This window comes from Myotis daubentonii, chromosome 5, assembly GCF_963259705.1.
Source record: "Myotis daubentonii chromosome 5, mMyoDau2.1, whole genome shotgun sequence".
Classification (NCBI taxonomy): Eukaryota; Metazoa; Chordata; class Mammalia; order Chiroptera; family Vespertilionidae; genus Myotis; species Myotis daubentonii.
Window position 1 is genome coordinate 27,978,635 of NC_081844.1, and position 26,426 is coordinate 28,005,060.

Genomic DNA, 26,426 nt, shown 5'->3' on the forward strand with positions numbered 1-26,426 from the left:
ACACTCACATATTTAAAGAGGCATAACAGAGCTAACCTGACCTTGACAACTCCCGGGAAGCTGGGAAACGGCAGGGGGGTACCAGGCCCTGCAGCTGGCATTTAAAAGTACCATTTCCCCTTCACATTCAGGGGTGGGGCCGTCGCTCCAGCTGCATGCACAGCCTGTGTGGGGTTTGGGGAGCATTAATTTCCCCATTGTTCCCTGGACTGAGGCAGCCCCTGCCCTCAAGGAGGACGATTTAGAGTGTTTAGAAGACTTCTTTCCCCGTGAGTTTTACTGTCTGGGAGGGAAGTACGTACTTTCCCCCCTCTTTGAACCACTAATCTGGATCTTTCTGAGCAGAATTCTTGTGATGTAACAACATGAAAGCTTGCATGCAACAGACCATATCACATTTACCAGGCCTTTGGCAAAACAACTTCAATTGCAACATAGCATAGTAGTTTAAAGCAGCGGTCGCCAACCTTTCGGACCTCATGGACCACCAGTGGCCCGCGGACCATCAGTTGGCGACCGCTGGATTAAAGAACTATTTAGGGGCCATTGCTCTTCAAACTCCAAAACATAGACGGGCCAAGCTGTGTTACAATTAAAAATTCATATTTTTCTTGGCCATTGGCTCATAACCACAGATGGACCACTCGTGGCCAGAAAGAGACCCAGAGGTTTGCCACACAGTAATGATGTGGAGGCCCCCATGCTTAACAGTCAAGGTTCACACACAAAATTACAGCTAGACAAACAGGAAGGAGCAGGCACCTCTATAGCAGCATGGCTCCTATGCAAGTTTCTTCAAGTAATACTACTTCAAATCAAGAACACGATTAGTAAGACACCCCATAAGAGGCAGGCAAGAAGAAAAGCAAACAATACACCAAAATTCAAATACCAAACCCAAAAGGAGCTCCCACCAAACCCCACACCTGGGAGCTGGGGTTTCTCTTAGTCCCTGAGCCGTGTCTGCCACCAGGCAGTGCCCACTGATTCCCAGGGAATCCAAAAGGATTCAAAGAACCCCAAACGGCGGGCAGGGGCTCCTGGTTGTGCACACCAGACATTACCCAGCTCTGGAGTCCACTGACTCCCCGGACACCTGTTTCCTTTCACCAGCGAAGAGTTTAGGTGCCAGATGCCCTGAGAGGGAGAGGAAGACGCCCATGAGTTGAAGAGCTCTTGGCAGCTGCTAGGAAGTTCCTGCAACCCCTGCCATGGAGTCAGCCTGCCACAGCCCTCTGGGACCCAGGCTGGGCCCACTGGGACTTACCAAGGTCCTGGCCTGATCGCCATATCACCTACTTTACCAGTTTTAAGCATAACCCAAGTTCAGGAGCCTGGGGCCATGAAAGCCAAACTCACGAGACAGAAGTGGGTAAAAAAAGAACGTGGTATATTCAAGTGCAGAAAAATAAGAAGATGGGGAGGCTGTTGTCTCAACATCTCAGTGCAGGCTGGGCTGTTCATGAGGAAGGAGAGGGAAAGCAAACAAGATATCAAGGGGAGGGGACGGAAAAGTTCTCTGCATGAGTCCTGCACAGTCCATCCAGCACATCTTGAAACTGGTCAAGCGATGGCCTTGCGTGTGTCCTCCTGGGCTCGGTCCTCCTGGTCTCGGTCCTCCTGGTCTCGGTCCTCCTGGGCTCGGGCCTCCTGGTCTCGGTCATCCTGGTCTCGGGCCTCCTGGTCTCGGTCCTCCTGGGCTCGGGCCTCCTGGTCTCGGTCCTCCTGGGCTCGGGCCTCCTGGTCTCGGTCATCCTGGTCTCGGGCCTCCTGGTCTCGGTCCTCCTGGGCTCGGGCCTCCTGGTCTCGGTCATCCTGGTCTCGGGCCTCCTGGTCTCGGTCATCCTGGTCTCGGGCCTCCTGGTCTCGGTCCTCCTGGTCTCGGTCCTCCTGGGCTCGGGCCTCCTGGTCTCGGTCATCCTGGTCTCGGTCCTCCTGGACTCAGTCCTCCTGGTCTCGGGCCTCCTGGACTCGGTCCTCCTGGGCTCGGTTCTCCTGGTCTCGGTCATCCTGGTCTCGGTCCTCCTGGGTCTGCGGTTGAAGTTCAGCAAAACTCCTGGAACTGGGATGATTGAAGGTCGGATTCTGTATCTTCTGAAGATAGTTACTAGGATTTTTTTTTCATCCTCATCGTGGAAATTTTTCCCATTGATTTTTATAGAGAGCACAAAGGAAGGAATGAGGGGGAGAGAGAAAAAAAATCAAGATTAGAGGGACACATTTATTGCCTCCTGCACGCACCCCAACAGGGGCAGGGTTCAAATCTGCAACCCGGTTACGTGCCCTTGACTGGAAACGAATCCGTGACCCTTTGGTGGACGCTCTAACCACTGACCAGCACCAGCCAGGGCAGTTCCTAGGAATCTACACAAGCATGCTGTTAGTCTACAAGCTATGTATTAGTCGGAGTCAGCATTTATGGAAACCATGCCAAAAGGATGGTGATACATGTGGGAGATTCAGTAGTGGTGGAGATGAGACATGGAATTGGAATAAGAGGTTTAGACTCACCTCTTGGGCAAAGAGGAGGAACATTTAGAAAAATCACTGAATTGCGATCCTTGATGAAAAGGGAAACTTGCATGAAGAAAGGTCTCAGATCAGTGCCAGCCTGGATGCTCCAGGTGTGCCCAGCGGACACCTGAGGGCCTGTCGTCCTGGGCAGCTTCTGCTGTAAATGAGCAAGAACTCCCCACCCTTCCCTTAGAAAACGCTCTTAAAGCCAATGATGTGACAAATGACAAAAAGAGCTTACAAAGTCTTGGTTATGTCCTATACAGTCAGACACAGTTCTGGTTTTGAAAGGTAATTCCCACTATTACCCTGTTTAGGGGTCATATAATTGAGGGAACCTCATCTCAGGGATGTAGATAGAAATCAGAACCTGCCAATGAATTGCCCCTGGGCTGGGCCTACTTGTCCCCAACCCTCCACACGTCACATCTTTCCTCCCCACACGGAGAGCACGGGCGCCAGGGCCAGAGCTCTCAGGAGCAAGAGCGCCACTGGCCTGGAGAAGAGGCACAGGCGGGGCTGCCCACAAGGCAGGCGGCAGTTTCCTTATTGGGCTGTTGGCGGAGCAGGAGGAATGGACTTGCCATGAGGGAAGAGAACCAATTCATTTTCCTCTTACGGTAGCTAGGCAACCATTTCAGGTGCGTGAGAAATTAAGTATTTGAAGAAACTGTACTTTGGAATTAATGAAAATGAAATTTCGGAAAAGAGAGAGAGTACGTGTCATTTTCTGCTTGTTATAAAGCACAGGGATTACTTTTAAAGATGAATTTGATAATAACTGTGTGGAGGGTGCCTTCCGATGACACCTAAGAGGGAGATGCTGACAGTCCAGAGTAACCTCCTACTTCCTGCCTTTCTTTTTTTGCCAAACTCAACACACATGAAAGATATTTAAAACATTTCTACACATACAGAATTTCATAAAGTGAGAATCATGGTATCAAATAGGAAGAGATTTGTATTTACTTTAAAAGGTAAAAAACGGAAAACATTGATGCTCCAGGAGTTGTGAATGGCTAATGTCTGTGCACCTCCTCAGAACAGACGGCAACACACCAACTGTGCTAATAACACGGTCTGAGAGTCCTGTTTAGGAAACTTTTTGAACTCAAAATGCAGCTGAGGCCACACTCCCCACTCCAAAAGGTTCAAGAGCAGAACTGCTCCCACTCCCAACAGTCGGATTCTGTATAGAACGCAGCAAGTTTGCTTCCTGAATAGAAACACCTGGGGTCATAACAGAAGGTGGAACTCAACACTCAGTTACACCCGTATGAACTGATGTCCCAGAACTCCCGCGGGCACTGATGCAGACAGGGGTCCGAGTGACCACGGGCTGGAACTCTAGTGCCCACACCAGGATGGAGGCCACAGTGAGGGCTCACACCAGGCAAGTGGCCGGACTCAGACCGCTGGTTAAGAGCAGCATCCTGGGAGAGCTGGCCCCGCTGGGACAAGAGCACTAGACAGACCCCATCCAGGGTCTCAAAGAGTTTGTGCCTTAGCAGCTTTGTGCATATGAAGGGGTCTCCTCTGAGAAATTAAAACCCCACGCCAACGTGTGAGATCTGAACTGGTACTGGTCATATGGTGTGAAATTCTGAAGGCCAGGTATTAGTATAAGAATGGAAACTGAATGGGATGGAACTCCCAAGAGCTGTGACAGAAGCAAATGCACAATCTCTCTAGGTTACACTTTTATGAGTCAAGGCACATGGAATATCTGAAAAACCAATGCACCTTGCTAAAGCTGTGCGCACAATTAAACCTATAGACTGCACGAGAAAGTGATCCACCGTGCGGCAGAGTCAGGACACAGTAAATTGGAGATTAGCACCCCAAGAACTTGAGATGATAGAGAATAAAATAATCAAGGGACGATAAATAAGAAAACACAAGAAGATAAAGGTGAAATGAACCAGTTGCTTACTAAAGGAAAGAGGAGTTAGAATGTGATATAGACATATTCCCACAACTCACTAATTTATAATGGATTCAAATAGAAACCAAAAATTGCAGTTAAGTTTCAAGGTTTTTGATTGTTATCCTTTGGAATAAATTACCTATAGGGGTTATGGGAACTGAATCATCTGACTCTCATAAGAGTATATTTAAAAGCACCTGATGGATTTAGTTTAGAGCATAAATGCATATACTTTTGGTAGATTTTTGAACTGCGGTATGAATACATTTTCCATAGAAATGTTTTTCTAGTTTTTACCTTTCTTCTCATTCTCAAAATAATACCTCTTTATTATTTGAGACAAATTCTGAAATGTGAAAAAGAAGAAAAAATACGCATAGTCTCACTACCGTGAACAATGATTAACATTTCAGTACCTACCCTTCCATTTCTTGCTGCACAATGTGTTCTTCAGGAGGTAAAATTACAGTAAAATACAATGCAGTATACCCTTTATTTTATAAATTTATATTTTGGCATAATTATTTACCCATACTATTAAAACTTATAGATACAATTTAAGTGAATACATAATATTCCTCATGGATATACCATTTATTTCATTTTGCATGTTTAGATTGCTTCAATTTTTATTATTAAAGCTATGTAGGGAATATTGTTGCATAAATTTTTATAGGGCTGATTATGTCCTTAGGCTTTATCTAGGGATTTATTTTTTATTTTTTATTACACTTATTGGGGTGATATTGGTAAATAGGATCACGCAGACTTCAGAACATCTCTATGATACATGATCTGTATATTGCATGTGTGCCCACCACCCACAGTCAAATCATCTTATTTTAGTGCCATTTTAAAATGAGAAAATGATTTTATATTTACCCATCTAATTATTGTTCCTAGAGACCTTCCTTCTCTCGAGTAGTATCAGATTTCTCTGGGTCCCACCATTCTTCTGTGGGAGGGACTTCTTTTCACAATTTTGTGGTTCAGTTTTGCACGGGAGGAATATTCTCAGGTTTTATATAACAAAAAAGTCTGTATCATTAAAAGATTTCTATGTTGACAATATTTTTCCTTCAGCCCTTTATAGGTGTGGCGCCACAGTCTTCATTTTGGTTAATATTTTGAAAAACATTTTGTATCACCATTTCCTCCTCCTCCCCCTGCTTTGGGGATTCCAATTATATATATTGGGCTGCTCTAAGTTGGCCCATAGCTCACTGATACTGTTATTTTTCTTTGTCTTCTGTCTTATTGTGTGTAGTTTTCTCTTATGTATTTACGTTCACTAATCTTTTCTTTCTCTGGTATTTAGTCAACTGTTAATCCCATTCTGTGTTTTCATCTCAAGCTCTTTCATCTCTGGGAGTTTGATTCTGTCTTTTTATTCCTTCCCTGTCCCAGCTCAACATGCCCATACTTTCGTACATGGTTATGACAACTCTTTTAATGTCCCTGTCTGCTGTCTTGTTCAATTGACTGATTTCTCTTCTGATTATAGATAATATTCTCTTTGCTTCTTTATGTCAGATAGGTGTTCTTTCTTTTTTTTTGTTTTTTTTGTTTCCTTGTTTATTTGTTTCTTTTTTTATGGGTAAGCATGTTGTTTATGTTTAAAAATTTATCTTTATTGTTGAAAGTATCACAGATGTCCCCTTTTTTCTTTCATTGCGACGACCCCCTCTCCAACCACCAACCCCCCCTCCCCCTCGCCGCCCCCAACCCTGCTCCATGCCTGGGAGTTTTTTTTATTGGCTGACAGACATTGTGGATTTCACATTGTTGGCGCTGGATATTTGTGTGTGTGTGTGTGTGTGTTTAATATGTTTTTGAGTTTTGTTCTAGGTCTATTACTTTGAACTTATTTGCTGCAAAAAAATTTATAACATGCAATACTTGACTCTTTAATAGGGAGCACTGACCTCTTTTCCCTTAGATTGTCAAAATAAAATAAAATAAAAATAAAAGGCAACAGCCAACAGACCAAAAACTGTCTGGAGTGAGTGAATAAAAATTATATATGTTGTTTTTGTCAGATAGGCAGAAAATATATTTTTTAGTGTGTGCGCAGAATTTTTGTAATTAGTTTACGTATTCCATGAGATGAAAATGTTTGAAAATCGCTCCTGTATGTTTTAGTTATAATTCCAGTTTGATCCTCGGATCCCCATTTCAAAGAACTATTTTTAAAAGAGGACATTTCCATAAAAATACAAGGTATTCCCTTAAAGTCTTAGTGAAATTTAATCTTTGGCACTTGTAGAAGTATAAATGCTACAGATTTATAAAACATCCTTTGGAAGTTTAAATTCCTTTTAAACATATTTAGTTTGGTAAATTTTAAATATTTAGCTTTTAATGTTAATCATTTTGGACCCCTCTTAAAGATGCAAATATTGGCAGAAACAAAAATGTTCACTCTTAAAATTTTAATATTTTTAGCCAAGTGTGGCTGAAAGAAAAATTTAATATTTAAAACTAAGTATTTTTGTTTCTACCAAAGATAGCTGAATCAAAAATGTTTGATATGTTTAATATTTAAATATTAAACTATTTTGTTTCATACAATGACGGCTGAAACCAATATAATGTTTAATATTTAAATATTAAATTTCTTTGTTCCAGCCAATCGTCGCCATCTTCAACAGGGGGCTGAAACAGAACATTAAAAGCTTAATATTTACAACTTACAAAAGTAAATAAGTTTAAGAGAAATGTAATTAAACTTTTATTATTATTTTTAATTTTTATTGGTGAGAGTACTTCAGATGTCCCTTTTAGCCCCTAATTGTCCCCTTTCACCCGGTTCCTGCCCTGCCCCAGGCCTTCACCACCCTATTGTCTGAGTCCATAGGTAACGCATAAAGGCATGTAAGATCATTGGATAATCTCTTCCCACCCCCACTGCCCCCTTTCCTCTGAGTTTCTCCAGTCTGTTACATGTTTTCATGTCTCTGGTTCTATTTTATTCATCAATTTATTTTGTTCAGTAGATTCCTTGTTTATTTTGATTTATATGTTGGTAGTTTTGTATTTATTGTCATTTTATTGTTCATCGTTTTGATTTCTTCTCCCCATTCTCCCTCTCCCTCCCCCACCCCCTCCTCCTCTTCCTCCTCCTCCTTGGTGGTGATGAACTCCTTTAGCTTTTTCTTCTCTGTGAAGCTCTTTATCTGACCTTCAAATCTAAAGGAGAGCTTGGCTGGGTAGAGTAATCTCAGTTGTAGATCCTTGTTATTCATCACTTTGAATATTTCTTGCAACTCCTCTGGCAAAGTTTCTGTTGAGAAATCAGACAGTCATATGGGTGCTCCCTTGTAGGTAACTAACTGTTTTTCTCTTGCTGCTTTTAAGATTCTCTCTTTGTCTTTGACCCTTGGCATTTTAGTTATGATGCGTCTTGGTGTGGGGCTCTTGGGTTCTTCTTGTTTGGGACTCTCTGTGCTTCCTGGACTTGTAAGTCTATTTATTTTTCCAGGCAGGGGAAGTTTTCCGTCATTATTTCTTCAAATAGATTTTGAATAACTTGCTCTCTGTCTCCTCCTCCCGCCACCCCCTGATGTGAATGTTGGTACGGCTGAAGTTGTCCCAGGGGTTCCTTACACAATCTTCATATTTTTGGAATCTGTTTTCTTTTTGCTCTTCTAATGGGTGCCAGGCCATCCAGTTCCATGCCTTCAGCCCTCCTACCAGTCTCAATCTTCTTTACTCTCTAGATGTTTCCATTCCGCCAGATTTCAGGTGGTGCTGGCTGACAGTTGTCCTGTAACTTAGTTGTCATTTTGCTGTCGCTGTGGGAGGCGGCGATTACCCACATTTTCCTAACTGCCATCTTGGACCTCTCTGGCAAAGTTTTCTAATTAAATTTTAAATGGTTTTTTATAATTCTGTAGCATTTATACTTCCGCAGGGGTGCCTTGGATGCCAAAGCACACAATATCAAAGTTTAAAATTTCACTAAGATTTGAGGGAAACCTCTTGTTTATTCCTGGTTTTTATTTTATTTTTAATTTTAATTTTAATTAATTAATTAATTTGCTAATTCTCACACTAGGATATTTTTCTCATTAATTTCTAGAAAGAGAGAAAGGGAGGGATGAAGAGAGGGAGGGACAGGAGAAGGCAGGGAGGGGAGGAAGGACAGAGAGAGAGAAACATCTATATGAGAGAGACATTAACTGTTTCCTATTACATGGGCCTGGACTGGGAACAGGGATCAAACCTGCAGCCCAGTTACACACTCTTGGCTGGGAATAGAACCCAGGACCCTGAGGTGAATGGGCTGATGGTGTAACCACTGAGGCAAGCCGGCCAGGGACCTCCTTTATCTCTTTAACTGCTTGTTACCACTGCTTTTGAGAAGGAGAGGTGGCATTTCTGTAGCTTTTGTAGATGAGGGTCTCATGATGTTACAACCCCTGATTTTCTTTAGAGAGCATGGCTTTGGTGTGTTGCATGCCAATAACATTGTCAGCGTTAAGAGATCTTTCTATAGCAGGTCTGCCCAGGTCTTTTCCTTGACTGCCTCTGGAAATAGCCTAGGAAAGGAAACCAAATACAAAGAAGGCACAATGAAAAAATAAAAGGGTTCCAACCCTTAAAAAAAGCATCATTGATAGCCACACGTTCACACTCCTTTACATAGCGCATAGATCCTGCCCCTTTGGGTAGCTGAGGTCTACACTGCTAGGTTCTGTGGAGGCCTGTTTCTGCAAATTCACTAAGGAGAGTCCCTTAAGGGCTATAATTAGATTGGCAGAGCAAGGGAATTTAGAATTACTTAAATTTTGGGTTCTCAGTGATAGCAAAGAACAGTATCGTCTGGTGCCTGAACATTTGTTCCTTAAACAGACACTTGGGCACAATCAGTGTTTTGTGAGCTGTTCAAATTCTATCCAGTCTTCACTGGTTACTCTCTACTCCAAGCCAACTGTAAGGAAGTGGGCGTGTGCTGAACTTCACTGGAAGGTGGGGAGGTGTAATGACTGAAGCATCAGAGGGACTGAGTTCACTTGCCCGATAATTATGGCAGAAACACATTTTATTCTAAAGTGCCACGAAGGTACCACCGAAAGAGTCCATTTTAAATGTGTCCAATTCAGTTGTGAATAATTTTTTCAAGAAAACCCTACTGAGAGACCTAGAGGGCTCTTTCCTGCAGGGAGGGGTTTCAATGGAGACTCTTCTGGACATTCTGAGAGCAGCACTCTAGTAATGGAGGTGTTGCAATAGTGCCCTCTTGTGGACATCCTTAGAACAGCACCCTAGTAATGAATTCTGCCAGTCTGAAAAGAAAATCCAAAGGACAGACTTCAAGTGCTCTAGCCCTTGCAGGGAGGTGTTGTAATAGTGCCTCTAGTGGACAGTCTGAGAATCGCACCATAGTAACAGACTGGTTGCAATAGTGCCCTCTTGTGCACATTCTGAGTACAGCACCTTAATATGGGAGGTGTTGCAATAGTGCCCTCCTGTGGACATTCTCAGAACAACACCCTAGTAATGAATTCTGCCAGACTGAAAAGAAAACCCAAATAATAGACCTAGAGAGCTCTAGCCCTTGCAGGGAGGTGTTGCAATAGTGCTGTCTTTTGGACATTCTGACAACAGCACCCTAATAAGGGATTAGATGCTATAGTGCCCTCTTGTGGACATTCTGAGAACAGCACCATAGTAGAAGAGGAGTTGCAACAGTGGGAAAAAAAAGATATATGATGTGAAAGAGTTAAAAAGCTCTTATTTAATGTATTAACTTTATAAAGCGTTTCATTTTCCTAATCATTGTTTCACAGAATTTATCAACAGATATTGGCTTAGGCGACAGACAGAAAACCCCACTTAGTGATTCCACAGCCTTACCTCTGGGTTCTGTGCTCTACTTTGCAAAAAGGTTGAAATAGATCGTGCACGTTGCTTTTCTCGGCTATGGCTAGAAGGTCAAAGTAATATCTGGCATACATTCTGCCAGTGATCTGAATATTAAACCCAATTAAACGTAAAAAATATAGTTCTATCTCATTCCTAGGGGAGGAGGAGGAGACAAAACCGACACAGAACATTTTAGTCATCTGGGCTACCGACAAAAATGTCACTCTGCGCTACAAGAATGACTCTAAATTGTGTTTTGAAACAAGTAAAGGTTACCCAGCTGTACTAAGACTGTAACCATCAAACCGGGTGCAGCTCTGTGAGGTCCCTCCTGCATCCCAGCGCTTGGAGTTGGGAGGAGTGTGAAGAGGTGACCGCCCCCTTTTGCTCTCCTGCTGCTGACTTGGGGGCTCAGAGTCCCTTGAGTGCGGCTGTGGATTCGTGCTCCTGGCTCACTGACCAGGGCCCGCTGTAGTGTTCAGATGAAAGGAGTGATGTATGCTGCTCCTGGGCCCTAACCAACTTGCAGGCATTTTCACCAGGCCCATCACAGGAAGGGGCTTGTGGAAGTAGAGAGGTACCAACAAACGAAGCGGGCACGTCACCACCGCCGTGAAGGGATCCATGGGAAGCCACCACTACTATCTGAGGGGGCAACACTCTTGAGGCAACAAGGATTCCTCAAGTATAAATAAATTAATTAATTAAATCAGCCACATTTGATGGGAAAGGGGACCCATCCCCCATGCAGTGCATGGGACTAACAGCAGAGGACAAAAGGGAAGTTTCTGTTCACCTTAATCCTCCTGACAGGACAGGCTGCACTTTTTAAACTATGAAAAGCAGAAACAGGAAAGACAGATGACCTGGCTGGACTAAGCCCCCTTTAGGACTTGACCTCTGACGGGCACGGGGTCAGACTCCAACCGTGTTCTCCCACGTGGCGCTGCGTCCTGCCCTGCTCAGCGCCCTGCCCCTGCCCGAGCAGAGGGGAGCCTGCCCACAGGGGTGAGCTCAATAAAGTGGGAAAGGAAATTTGGGAGCAGCGCTCACATGTCATCGACGGTAATGATGTTGTTGATGAGCTGGCAGTAGTCCATGCCCCACACAGTCTGTTTGTCCCAATACTCATAGGCAAGAAGGGCGGATCCCAAAAGTATTCTTCTCCAGTTAGTGGGATTCATGTCAATATGTGCACAGTCCAAAAGCCTTTCCATGAAAATCTGCAAAAGTAGAGCACTGGTCTTTCACTTTAGCTCAGTGTAAATGCTTGATTAGAAGTGTTAGAAATGACAGATTTGATCCATTTTTGAAATTCTTTTTTTTTCTTTGTTAAAACTCATGGGAGGGTATTTTTTCATTGATTCTTAGAAAGAGTGGAAGGAAGGGAGGTGGGGAGAGAGAGATATTCACAGAGAGAAAAACATCTCTATGAGAGAGACAACGATTAGCTGCCCCCCCCCCCCCCACACACACTTGCTTGTTTTGGAAGGGGAATCGAACGTGCAACCAAGGTGGGGGCCCTTGATCAGGAATCGAACCCGTGACCCTTTGGTGTGTGGGCTACTGCACTATCCACTGAGCCACCTGGCAAGGGTGAAATTCCTTCTATCCTTACGTTCTAGACACTGCTTGGCCAGCCAAAGCCAGAGGCCATCCCATTCTCTCGTTCACCACTTTAGTCTGCCCCTGGCACTGTCACTCCACCGAAACTGCTATTGCTGAGGGCATCAGAGCCTCCGCAATACGAACAGAGCCTTCATCTCACTGCCCACTCCCCAGCCATCCCTAACAGCACAGGGGGCACGGCCATTTGCCTAGTTGCTGGGACCAAAAGCCTCCACTTGAGCCAGCCTGCTCCGATCTGCTAGCAGGTCTTGCCTCCCCTTCTCCGTGGGAACCTGACCGCTTGCCAGTGCATTGGGCACCTCTCACCTGTATGCCTCTTACTGACTCCTGACTGTACTGCCTCCACTCGGACTGCCAACTACACTCTCTTCTCCCCAGGAGCCAGAGTAGCCTCTTTCCTTAAGAGCACTTCACCCCCAACTCAATGTCTGCCGAAGGTTTCCCATCAGGCAAATAGCACGTAACTTCTCCCCATGGCCTGCAAGCCTCCAGGCCCTATGAGATAGCATACTGCCCGTCTCTGACCTCATCTTCTTTCCTCATTCCACACTCTGACCACACGGCCACACCTCACTGCTCCCTGAACACACTAACCCTGTGCCCGTCTCAGAAGCGGCCTCGGCCCCTGCCCACAAGGCCAGAGCTCATCTTCCTCAGCTCAGCCAGGTCACGGTTCCAATGTTTCCTCTTTAAAGAGGCTCTTCTGACCTTCCTGCCTAAAAGGGTAAACCCCTGTGATCACCTCATCACTTCATCCTGCTTTATCTTCTTGGTGCTCTCACCACCTGAAGCGTTCATCTCTTTAAAAACCCTCATTAAAAAACTACGTATGTCTTCCCCACTAGAATATCAGCTCTTGGGGTTGGGTGGCGAGTTGGGGGAAGAAACCGAAACCTCCCCTCATGTCTTTAATAGCAATGGTTTGGGATGGAAACTGCAATGGTAACACTTTCAATCCCAACGATTATTTAGCTCCACTGTGTGTGGCGTACTCCCTTTCATAGCTTCTCTTAATAAAGTTCTGAGGATCATGTCGGGAACCTGCTTTGATGTGCAAAGCCGGACCATCGCCTGTGCCCGGGACAGAGAAGCAGCCTCTGGAAGACCTGTCTTACCAAGGTCACAATCGCATGTTCAGCGGTGAGGTGTTCAGCACTGAAAAGGGCACGGACAAATCTGTAGACACTCTGCAGTTCAGGGTCATGCAGAAAGTGGTCCGTTGTAAGTATTTCGTGCTGAAAAGAGAAAAAAGGCAATATAAGTACCCACTGAAGGAAAATACATGAGAGCTCTCATGCTAGCAGCCTTCTACTTTGCCCACCTGTCCCGAAAATAATTTTGATTAGGTGACATGTCTTTTAGCCTTTTTAAAAAATGACATTTTTTTTTTTTTCATTTCAGAGAGGAAGGGAGAAGGAGAGTGAGATAGAAACGTCAATGATGAGAGAGAATCTTTGATCAGCTGCCTCCCGCACACTCCCTACTGGGGATGGGGCCCACAACCCAGGCATGTGCCCTTGACCAGAATTGAACCCGGGACCCTTCAGTCTGCAGGCCAGCGCTCTATCCACTGAGCCAAACCAGCTAGGGCTCTTTTAGTCTTTGAAGTATAAACAATGATCTTCAACAACACTGATTCTATACTCACCAGTGACTGAACACAGATACAGGTACAACCTGCATACAGTTACGTATGTTTCTCCCTCCGCCCACCCACAGAAGTCTACCGAAATGTAAACCATGTTTAGGCTCACAGGCATGTTTCCCCCTGTCACTCTTCTCTGCAACCAGCTCTGCAAACACATGTTCATGTTCCTGTGACCCCGAGACCCTGGCTGTGCCGTGCTCCCCAGGAGGCACCAGCTACATGTCGCTGCAGAGCTTCAGAGGAGGGAAGCAGGAAATCCTCTCATTTTAATTGGTTTAAAATTTAAGTAGTTGCCTCAGTTTTTTCAAAGAGTCTTAACATACCTTGTAGATCTATTTACAGACATTTATATTGTTTGGTGCTCCTGAAATGTTTCTTTAAGAACGATACACTTACTCATTTGGGGCACATTTACTCACTGTAGCTCCCTGACTATACAAAGCTGTGGCTCAGTTCTCACTGACGTGGCCCTCACACAAGCCTCCTTTTGTAAAATCATTAGAGACAGCATGCAGTGGGAAGAAGACTGAAAAGAAGATGATTTTGACTTCAAGCTGGAGGGAGTCGTTTTCTTCTAATAATTCATTTCAAAGCAGATCAGTATGAAATAAACACCACAGTACGAGAGACAAATAGAACCTCAATAAAACTGACACTTACTCTGAAGGGGTGCTTTCTCTCATTGAAAATATCGATCGATTTACGTCCAACTCTATAAAACAAGAATATGCATGTGAAAACCTTACTCAGGAAATGTTCGTATCTCAGCAACACATCATCAAGGACTGGAGACGGGGTTCAGGGGGAAGCTTAACTTTCTACAAAGCAGTTTGACAAACTGACTCGGTAAGAGGGTTTCCTGACTTCTCTTTACTCAGTACATCAAATCCTGTGCAATGTTTTCTGCAATGACCAGCGAGAGTTGCCTTCAAAACCACTGACCCTCCCTGACAGGCAATGCTGGTACACCAAATATGGTTCCATCCCTCCAGCTCACACTGGAATACACAAGAACACTTTATAAAGCAGTAGTGCTGGGCTACAATGTGTTTAGAGTTTTAATTCATGTGGATATGACATTCATGTTTATGTCCTGTTTTTCCACTTATTATTTTCCGGTATTACATTCTTATTGTGAATGTGTTCTTATATCTGTTAAAGGTGTAAATTAAAAAGGTGCCTTTCTATTTTAAAAGTGACCAGTCTTTTGACTGCAATGTTCTCCGCACTAAAACACTCTGCTCATTGGAACAAGTGAGCTCTGCAGGCCACTGAGGTTAGGCTCCCCTAGACCAGCGGTTCTCAACCTGTGGGTCGCGGCCCCTTTGGCAGTTGAACGACCCTTTCACAGGGGTCGCCTAAGACCATCCTGCAGACCAAATATTTACATTATGCTTCATAACAGTAGCAACATTACAGTTTTGCAGCAGCAACGAAAATAATTTTATGGTTGGGTCACAACATGAGGAACTGTACTTAAAGGGCCAGAAGGTTGAGAACCACTGCCCTATTTCTCAGGAGGCCCATGCGGTCAACCCAAATGCTAGAGGAATATTGAGGCACTGCCTGAGTCTACACTGACTTTTGAAATGTTGTATAAAATCAAAGATGAGCAAAACTGGTGTGTGAGCATGGATGGAGGCAGTGGTACCATACTGGGCCAGCAGCCAGTGTATTCCTCACTGCCACTTGCAGTTGGAAAACTAATTCTGCCTCAGTTCAGGGGTCCTTGATACAAAGGAAGAGTATTATGAAACGTGGATCCTGTTTTCACCTTCTCAACAGGGGGAGAGTGTGCAGTACGCACTTCTGCACACTGAGCTGTGGTTGTGTTAAGGAAAAGCGCTCATGGCTTAGCTGTGAGCAGAACAAGCCGCTCTTTCCTTAGAATGACATCTTTACTTGAGAATACAACTGCCATTCTCTCAAAACATAAACAGTGATCCTGTCCCATCAAGGAAAGTAAATGTACATTTATCAAGCTATCAAGCTAACAATCAGGATTTGGGGAAACATGGACTGTCTTTCTTGTTCTTCGTTTTTGTTTCAGAGAAATAGAATAAGAGGTGGCAGGGGTGAGAGAGAAAAAGAGACACATCGATGTATTGATCCACTTAATGTTACACATTCATTGATTATTTCTTGTATGTGCCCTGACCGTGGATCAAAATCATGATTTTGACATCTGAGGACAATGCTCAAACCCACTGAGCTATTCGACCTGGGAAAAAATGTGTGCCTTGCTTTGTCTGCTGGGCAGCTTTTCAATACTTAGAGATTTTTCTGGCAAGATTGGTGGTGATACTCACCAAAGGGACGTTTGGACACTGTAGTAAGAAAGTGGACCAATACTCTCCAAATGACTAACGTTATCATAAAATAATGTACAAGTGAAAGATTCCTTTGGTTTACAAGATAGATCCATTGGTATGAATGTAACAGAGCGCCTACTGTAGGTTCATGGGTATAATTAAATTCCCATCGCACCTAATTTACAAACACCAGCAGTTGTGGACTTTTGGTCCCATGTCAAAGGATAATCACAATGATCTGAGTCTCTGTAAATACAGCTTTTTCCAGCCAGATAGCTACATGAGGCTGGGTCTTCCTACACTTCTTCAAAGCAAAGGATTAAGATGACTGAAGTAATGACAAATGATTGCAGACAGAATATCCATGAGAATCAGGTGTCTTCTATTAAGCCAGACATTTAAAAAATTTGCAAAAATGTAAATTAATGACACATGTCCACTCAAATTTTGGTGCAGAAAATAATAATTTTTCATATTGTCTTGCCTATTATATCCTGTAGTGGGCAAGACCATCAGCCACAAAAAAGGATTATCCAGCTCAGAATTTCAGTAACGCAATAAAAACTGTTTAAAAATACAGTGGACTTATTTTTTAAAGCTCCATTTTAATTTCTAATACAGTAAATAGCAAATAACCCACATAAACAAATACTCTTTGGGATCCTCAATAACTCAAGTGTTATGGGTCTTAAGACAAAAACAATTCATTCACTTTAATCCTATATAATAAAAGGGTAACATGCAAATTGTTCCCTCGACCAGGAGTTCAACCAGAGTTTGACCAGGGGGCAGGGCTGGCCCACCAACCACCCGGGGTCTCTCCCGTGGCCGGCCCCGCCCAACTGGCCCTGATTGGGGCCGGCCGGCTGGACCCTACCTGTGCACGATCTGTGCACCGGGCCTCTCATAATATAATAAAAAGCACTCTACAGCTCTCTTCAAAAATGTCTACAGCTACTACCTAACACTCAATTTGACATGTTATACATTCACTAGCTAGAATAACAATACAGGTTTTAAAACTCACCTGTACTTTATCATGTGATATATGCACAAAGTCATGCTGTGGAAGAAAAAAGAATTGTAACAATTGATTTTATTATGTGAGGTTTGAGGACAATTGTGAATGGGTTGGTGGCGGGGGGCGGAGCGGGAAGGCCATCCCAGCTGCCCAGTGGTCTTGAAATCCTCATTCCCATCAGTATCATATGGGCACGTTGCCCTTGTTTTAGCTATTTTGCTATTTCACAGACTCGAGACTGTACACCTACTTTGGCCCCACCCTGTACATGTTAGTACACACTCCCCCATCATCTGCCCTTGTACCCATAGGACCTTGCATCCTGTACATGTTATATGTATTTGTGCACATACTTAAATTTAAGCCATACAGTAGTTGTGCTTTTAAAAAAGTTGTGAGGCCCTGCGTTTCAGTTGATTTATTTCACTATCTACCTATACACACATTTCCATTATTTTCCTACAATTAAATAAAATGCTCTGTACCTAAAAAAAGTTTAACATCACTTTTACATAATTATTAGGAAATTGAGTAGCAAGTGTAAGAGCCCAAAACATCAGTAGATTTAGTTATCCTGGCACAAGCAATGCTAACAACGCATCGCAATGCTTCACGGTGTAAAATTAATAACATTTATTTCCAAAGTAGATTAAATGTAATCATGCCTCACAGTTTTCCTCAGCTCATCAGAGGTTGTGACATTGAGAGACTGTTGGGGGTGGTGGTGAAGTGAATGTATTTAGAGACAAACATTTTTAGAAAATTGTGTAAGTGATTCCAGTAAAGACTGCACCCCATTGGGAACAATGTACCATGATGCACATTTTCAAAATCATTCTTAAAACTCAATTAGCTCTATGAATTTTCTCATAAACCCTTACTTCACCAATAGTGAATCTACTGAATGACCATTTTCTTCCTTCCTTCCTTCCTTCCTTCCTTCCTTCCTTCCTTCCTTCCTTCCTTCTTTCCTTCCTTCCTTTTATTCTTCTTTTTTTTTTTGGAAGAGGAGAACTGAGTTTAATAATTTTGTTTCCACTTGACTGTGATTGGAAACCTGGCTCCATAGAAGGGGCCAGGAGAAGGTGAGCTGCTATGGAAGAGAGAATCTGCCAGGTCACCAACGTAAAGGGGATATGGCGGAACCAAGCAGTCCACAGAGTGGACAGTGAGAAAGAACCAGTCATCAGCAGAAGCCGAACCTCTGAGAAGCATGTGCGAGAGCGGGTCCATGCCGACGGTTGCTCTGGGAACGGGGACATTCCTGCGCGGGGATGCCTAAGGCCTAGGTTACACAAAGGGCGTCTGAGACGGACATTCCTGATGGACATTTTACAAAATTTGGCTCTTAGAATAACTGAGAAATAGCCTGGAAAGATCGTCCCTGAAACCGTAATAAAGAAAGTGTCTTATCTAACTGGTAAAACTGACGGTTCAATGAGCTATTTTTGCTGTCATCCCACCATAAGAAAAAAGCAGAAATACATTCGTCGCAGCAATCTGTGAAAAGCAGGGGACCGCACCGTGAGAGCGTAGAAAGCGTCTGTAAATGGGAGAGTCCCAGAGAAAGCTCTCTCCGAAATGTCCACAAGGAGACAGGTGCCCGTTAGGAGAAAAAGTAAGAATATACACATCAGCAACCACATCCGAGAATGAAAAAGTTAGGACTGATATATTTAGGTCGAATGACTACTCTAAAGTAGGGCAGCTTATTTGTGTCATTTCTCAGATTCCTAGGGCAGGTCACGCGCATTCCGAAGGGATCAGCACCTGCAAATTCCTTGCCTGGATCCGGGGTTCCGCTCCCAGAGGAGAGAACAAGCCTGGCCTGTGAGGCCTTTACTTTCTAACAGAAAAACCAACCAGACCAGCCCCGCCAGGTCATCTGCTGCAGGTGCGCCTGGTTAACCTTCCCCTTGATTAGCACGGAAACGGACACATCCCTGCCCCAAGGGCTGAGTGTTTCCTCCTAAAAGGCATTCCCACCGTGCATCATATTTGCAAAGCAGTTTAATCACACTGCCTGCTATCAGCACTGTTTGTTTGCTTTTAATGAAAGGGATGCATATCTGAGTGTAAGAACTGGAAGATTCTCCCCAGAGTTTACAGCAGCGGTTCTCAACCTGTGGGTCGTGACCTCTTGGGGGTCGAACGACCCTTTTACAGGGGTCGCCTAAGACCATCAGAAAACACATATATAATTACATATTGTTGTTGTGATGAATCACTATGCTTTAATTATGTTCAATTTGTAACAATGAAAATACATCCTGCAGATCAGATATTTACATGACGATTCATAACAGTAGCAACATTACAGTTATGAAGTAGCAACGAAAATAATTTTATGGTTGTGGGTCACCACAACACGAGGAACTGTATTAAAGGGTCGCGGCATTAGGAAGGTTGAGAACCACTGGTTTAAAGGATTAATAAGATGCTGGTTCAAGTTCTTGAAGATGGAAATGGAAGGCAAATGGCGTCCTCAGAGGCTGGGAACTAGTTACAAACAGCAGAGCCTCCCCTGAGCTGGGCGGCGGCTGAGCACCACCCCAGCCCATGTGAAAGCGCCCTGCAGCGCTGGCCCTGAGACCTAACAGGGCTTTACTTTAGATCGCCGATCACCACCCGTTTTCCTCGTATTTTACTATCAAGAAGTTCGGCCACATAGCTTAAAAAAAAAAAAAAAAGAAGAAGAAGAAGTCCAAACTGTTTCCATTCTGAGGCCAAATTATGATGTGACGCTAATTTGCATAAAGTGTCTGCCTCTCCATGGGTCCTGCTGAAATCTAGGGTCCATCCCCAGGAAAAACCTCATACATCTGTCTAATTGCAGCAGAAGCGGGCGGGTGTGGCTCTGAATGACCATTTTCAAAAGGGAGGACAGCAAATGAAAATTTACTGTACTTCCTGAATTAGACTGATTTGGAGAAAGAAGCACAAAACCTACTTGTCTGAGCAAGGCTAACCTTTACAACTACGTTTGAATTATTCTGTAACATCAGAATCTTTTGAATTCAAAAGAAGCTACAGAATGCATCCAAAGTTGAGTGGTGTTATTCTTTACTCCAGGATTTAGTGTCTTGGCTGAATACAAACACTCAGTGATTACGCGATAGGTCCCAAAGCTCAGGAGTTGAGAGAGAGAGATGGGGCTCAGCTTTTGCTGAAACACAATTTGATCTCAACTACCGTTATAAGTGAGAGAAGGTTATATTATTATAATTGTGAACTTGCTGTTTTTTAATTAAAGTAGAAGTTACTAATAATTTAATTAGCAAAAAGATGGCACATTATGAAAATGACATTTTAAAGCTAATTATCTTTTTCAGGCTGAAAATACAATTAAAGGAGAATATACTAATACTCTCAGGGAGCATTTCCTAAACCGTGTCCTGGAGAATCAGCCCTCCTATTCCAGACACTGAGAATGTACCTTGGACAACCCCATGGGAGGCAGGAAGCTGGACAGAATATGCATTTTCTCTCTTAAATAAGCTTAGAGTTTTCATCTTAGGGTGTTTTTAAGGTTCATCTCCCATGGTGGGCTATGGGGCAACTAATAAATACTTTTCATCATCATAACACTGTTCATGGTTGCTTAAGTATAAACCTGTCTAAGTCTATGTTTCTAAAAATTACTTCTTTCACCTTTTTCTTTTGTTATGTATCTCCTATATATTAGAGAGGAATATGCAAATTGACTGTCACCACCACAAAGATGACTGCACCCACAATGGAAGCCGAGTTACCGTGAAGAGCCTTAACGAGCAATCAGCACGGACCTGTGGCTGCGACCCCCCTCCCGGAACTTTGCTGGGGACCTCAAGGCGTGCCCCCCTCCCCCCGCTCCAGCCTGGGCTGGGCAACCTCAGGCTGCACCCCCTGACCCGGTGCCAGGCAGGGGACCTGAGGCTGCACCCCCTCCCAGCGGGGCTTGAGAAGGGTGGGACTGGCAGGGTCTGGACCTAGCCCAATGGTGGGGAGGGGGGGTGGCCGGGTCTGGATCCCACACGTTTTTGAGGCGCATGTGGGTGGGTAGGGACTTGACTCTGGGTCCTGTGGTGCACCCTTGACTCTGATAGGAGGAAGATTTTCATATACATTTTACTAATTTTCTTTCATCTCTGACACTTCTATTATAGAGAAAGGGCAAATAGCAATATTAAAATATTTCCTCTAATTAATCTCCGTTTAATGTGCGCGAATTTTGTGCACCAGGCCACAAGATGCAGTGTCTTCAAGATATATTAATACATATGTATACATATATAATTAAATTTTATATATCTATTAAATTAAAACTTCAGTTGAACAAATTTTACCTACAAAGGAATTAGCTTGAAAAGTTGTTCCTTAAAGACTGATGTGATACATCCCACTTTGGGGGTAGGAAGGAAAAGTAAATTTTAATAAAGACATAGTGTAGAAAATGTATGATGGGAAAATCTGTCAAAATCCAATTAACTTGTAATGCAGACACACTCTGGTGCCAGTGGGGGAGGAACTATTCCTTCTTGCAAGAACGGCTTCCAAAGTGCTGTGCACTGTTTTAGGACCATGTCCCATAAAGAAATGCGTTTTAATAGAAACACCCAGTAAAAAGCACTTCCCCTTTCCATTATGGTCAAAAATGCCTTTAAAACAGAAAAACACACACGATATTTTGGGGGGATTTCATATATTTGCTAACTGGTTTTCCCTTCTTCCATCCACTCTACTAGTTACATGGAAATTGAAATTTCATATTTAGGTCCTTGAAATCAATAAATAATAGACACCAGTTTCTTAACCTGGTTACTGAGAAGGACCACAAAGTGGCTGAAACTATGGATCAGTAGGATGCTTTCCGCAGAAGGGGGTCTGTCACTCAGCCTGCGGCAACCTAGTGGTACTCACGACTGGATGGTGGTTTTAAAGTCCGGCTGCCTGATGGTATCGTCAGAGGGAAACACTGTGGGACACGACCCATATCCTTTAGTCGGGCGCCCTGGACATTCCTGACGTAGACGGAAGGAGAGGCAAATGTCACCGTGCGTCTGCTGACCCTGTAAACGTGTCTGTTTTTTCTCTTGGTTAAAATGTCAAACAATTAAGCATTAAGGGTTTTCTTGCAGTCCATGAACTGCTTGAGTGTGATATCATGTGCGGCTCTATGTAAACCCAATAGATAATCTAACTTCTACAGACGAGATTTGAGGAATGGCTTATAAAATATTCCCTTTCATAAGTACCTGTCATCAAACCTGCCCGGCCCCTATTAAAAATGCCCTTTATAATAGTGTAAAACGTTTAGAATTAGACTTCAGTGTTTTTCTTCCTTAAGAGAGCAAACGTAGCTAAGGTTTCCTATTTCTCTTGTTCATTTATTACACTTAAATGCAATGCATTAAATAATAAAAATTCACGACCATTTTATTACAGTAAATGAAAGACAATAATGAATATTAATTCAAAGAGACAAAACAAGCATGTTTGGTCAGAGGTGTGTGTGTGCCAGGGCTGCCCATTTGCTAACAAGCTGGGGGCCACAGGTCTGTCTGAGCCTCACTTTCCCCAAAACCAGATAAAACAGCTTTCAGAATTCAACTCTCACTTCATGTTTAAGGAAGACTATCATTACATTTCTCAAGCGAGAACCCCAGAGAATGGTTTCCATTCATTTCTAAATGTTGTTCATTCTGTTCTCTTGGTCTGACGCTCCCCCCCATCCTGCCTCTCAGGCTGCTCTCTCTGCTTACAAGGCCTCTTCTTCCTTGTCCAGCAGCTCCACTCCCCCCCACCCACCTCCAGGACACCCTCCCCAGCAGCACACCCCCCAGCTTCTCTCCTGCACACGCCCACATCTGAGTGACCACTTGTCACATGGCATCAACTGCCTCCAGGGTGTCCCTCTCACAGAAACCTACGCTTCTCTAGGGAAGGGAGGACTCTGACTTCTCCCCTGCCTCCAGCTGCTGAGCATAGAACCTGGGACAGATTAGCAGTTCGAGTGCTTGACAAGTTTTTTTTTTTAATATTTTTTATTTATTTCAGAGAGGAAGATAGAGGAATAGAGAGCTAGAAACATCAATGATGAGTGAGAATCTTTGATTGGCTGCCTCCTGCATGCCCCTCACTGGGGATTGAGCCTGCAACCCTCCCATGTGCCCTTGGCCGGAATCAAACCTGGGACCCCTCAGTCTGCAGGCCGATGCTGTGTCCACTGAGCCAAACCAGCTAGGGCAACAAGTTTTTTTAAATCATTTACATCTGGGAGATAAATCTTACTGCAGATACAATTTAGAATTTATCTGCAGTGGTACTGGAGAGGTGACAATAAAATGTTTGAGAACCTTTAGAGAAAACACTACCCTTAACACGCTTTAGCAGTACCCATTGATTTGATAAGTATCCATTGATTTGCAAAGAGCCCAACAATTCAGCAATAATCAAATACTGACATAGCCTGAACTATATTTTGACAATTCTCTTCCTTAAAATAAGGCCAATAACTAATCATTGTAAATAGTTGAGAATAACAGTAGCATTTTTGAATATCAGAAAATACTAATAACTTTAATATGCTTGGTTTTGTTGTTTTTAAAAACTAATGCAGATGAGCCATCCTTCCTCATTTCATAGAAAATAGCTTTCTTCATGCTGTCATACTTCGCCATCAGCATCCCCCACAAATGCACAAGAGATCGGGCAGGGGAATAATCTACTTGATGCCTTTTAAAACACAGAGCATTTTAACAATGCCAGCAGCCTATAATCAGAAAGATCCATAGATTGTATAAAACGCCATTTTGCTTGTTTTAAAGGTTTCACTGAAAAGCCACTTTTTCCTTATTAATCAGAAGTTCCAGACCATATATTTTTTTTTGAAAAGTATCACTATTTGAAGGAATAAATTCTCCTTCAATCTAGAATAATTAGGAAAATAGAGGAGGTTGAGAACACCTACAAATGAGGTCCATGCTATTGGTATCTGTCCATTATACTTGTTAGGAATCACAGCAGACAACTTTTATATCAAACTATTAATTTCTTACTTAACTCTTCAACTGTTTACTTACATCATTGTTCTTCCTCTTGTCTTGTTCTAAGAAAAAGCAAATTAAATGATCAATTCTGATACAAATGCCATAGAAAATAAAGGGGTTGGTTATTTGAGAAACTACCACACAGAAAATGAGCAAAATTTTATTTCATTTTAAATACTTTACAACAAAATTTATAATTTGGAATACCTGGAAAGATGAGCCCCCTAAAGCAAAATCTAAAAACTTAGTGTTACTTTTTGACCTAACGTATCAACTATATTAGGCACAAATGAAAGGCTCTCCATGTACAGAAGAAAAGGGCAAATCAATTCAGACCAGGTGAGAAACGAAGCTGATGAAAAAGTTTACCTGTAGCAGATCTGAATCTCTACCCAGTAGTGGTGCCTGATTGTACTTTTATACCCATCTTACTTGAACCACCAGGATCTAAGAGTTGACGCTCTGAGAACCAGTTTCTGGCCAGGCACCAGTCCCCAGGCTCCTGAGCCTCCCAGGAAATGTCCAGAACCATTTATTGGTAATCAACCATAATACCTCACTAAAAACTAATGGGTCTGTACTCAATTGGAAAGTAACCTGTTTAAATGTACATTTTAAAATGAGTGCTGCCTTAGTAGCCCTGGCTGCTGTTGCACAGTTTGTTGGGCATCGTCCCCTGTACCAAAGGTTGCCAGTTTCATTCCCAGTCAACAGCACATGCCTGTGTTTTGGCTCAGTCCCTGCTTGGGGCGGGGGGGATGTGCAGGATGCAGCAAATCCATGTTACTCTCTCACATCAATGTTTTCTCTCTCTCCCTCTCCCTCTCTCTCCCAAAATCAATAAACTATTTTTTTCTTTCTTTTTTTTAATCCTCACCGGAGGATATTTTCCCCATTGCTTTTTAGAGAGAGTGGGAGAGAGAGGGAAAGACAGAGAGACACATCAATGTGAGGGAAACACATCAATTGGTTGTCTCCTGCACAAGCCCTGACCAGGGCCCAGGCTGGGGGGAAGCCTGCAACCGAGGTATGTGCCCTTGACTGGAATTGGACCCAGGACCCTGAAGTGCAGGCCAATGCTCTATCCACTGAGCCAAACCAGTTAGGTTTTAATAAACTATTTTTAAAAGATATTTTAAAAAAGAAAATGAGCATGGTAACCTTCATTGCACATGTCTACAGCACCCAGCGTCATTTTGCTCTCACAAAGGCCAGGAGAAGACTGAAAGCTCTGAATAGGGTCTTGGCTGTGCTGTTTCCCACACTGCCTCCTATGGTGTGGGATGGGCACCACAGAAACAGTCCCTTCTGAGTGAAGAGAGGGCCAGGGCGTAGCTTTTCCTTTACTGTCTCCACTCTACTGTGAGGCACCCATGGCTCTGGAAGGAACTGAGAAACACAGCCATCCTAACCAAAAGCGATTAGCTTAAAACAAGAGAAACACACACACAGGGCACCCCATGCTTTATTGTGCGGCATCACTTCCAATACAATGGAACCCTCATTCCTTGTACTTCTGTCCTAATCAACTGAAACACCTGCTCACGTGTGCCTTTCCAGCCGGTAAACTCATTGAACAAAGCATTGAGGAAGGTCAGCAGGCAAGCAGGACGGTCAAAATCCGACCTGGCTGCTCAGGTAGTAAAGAGGGAAACACATCCGGCCGCAAGGGGGAAAGCAGCAGGGGTGGGGACCAGGAGTCCATCCCTAGGAAAGCTGGCTCCAGCTGGAAGGACTCCAGGCAGTGAGTCCCTCCCAGGGGACTGTGGGGGCAGCGGAGGGCAGAGGTACCCTAAAGAGCAGAAGAGAATTGCTGCTTCTTACCTTGGGGCGTCACCGGGGCGCTGATGTTCTTCAGGTGGTGGCGCTTGAGGGCTCCGCAAGTTGACTCAGACTTCGGGGCAGCAGGCACTGTTTGTACTGCCCCTGTGTCCCTCGCAGCCGCCTCAGGAGCCTCAGACTCACGCTTTGACTTAACGCGCCTGGAGCCCCGACCCAGCTTGGGGCTGGCGCTGGGCCTGGGACTGGCCTTCAGGCAGCAACTCTTGGAGTTGCCCATGGTTCACCTCCTCTCCTCCCTGGTGTTGCTGATTCGCTCACACCCCGCTCCCCGCCTCCCCCACCCACAACCCGCAGCAGTCCCTCCCCCCAAGGAAGGCTAGGCCTGCAGGCAGCCCCAAGGCTTCACCGCACAAGCAGGTAGGGCTCACCCACTGTTTGCTTGGCCTCTGGGCTGCCTGGCCCTAGGTGGGGCTCAGGGCCCAGCGCGCCCCCCCCCCCCCCCCCCCCCGAAACTGCACCTCTCTGGATGACTCGTTTGTGAGGACAGCAACCAACACGACTTGTTGAAAACGGATCGGGATCCGACAAGCGCTGAGAGCTACAACCACAGTGGGAAGAGAGCACAGCCAAAGCTCCTTCTCCTGCCACAGTTGCTTCTCAACTGAAGTCTGTTGTCCTGGCTGCTGCCAGCCAATCA

The 26,426-nt window shown here is 44.1% G+C and overlaps 1 protein-coding gene across 1 annotated transcript; it reads right to left on the reverse strand.

Annotated features, from left to right (window-relative positions):
* Nucleotides 1-1,563: 1,563 nt before the first annotated feature.
* LOC132234532 (cyclin-Y-like protein 1) lies at nt 1,564-26,006 on the reverse strand. The gene is made up of 10 exons (XM_059695480.1): nt 25,772-26,006; nt 23,981-24,006; nt 21,819-21,919; nt 16,926-16,961; nt 14,247-14,298; nt 13,054-13,173; nt 11,363-11,532; nt 10,301-10,462; nt 1,963-2,056; nt 1,564-1,920 (listed from the first exon to the last, which is right to left on the reverse strand). The coding sequence occupies exons 1-10, from the start codon at nt 26,004-26,006 to the stop codon at nt 1,564-1,566; spliced, it is 1,353 nt and encodes a 450-aa protein (XP_059551463.1).
* Nucleotides 26,007-26,426: the final 420 nt, after the last annotated feature.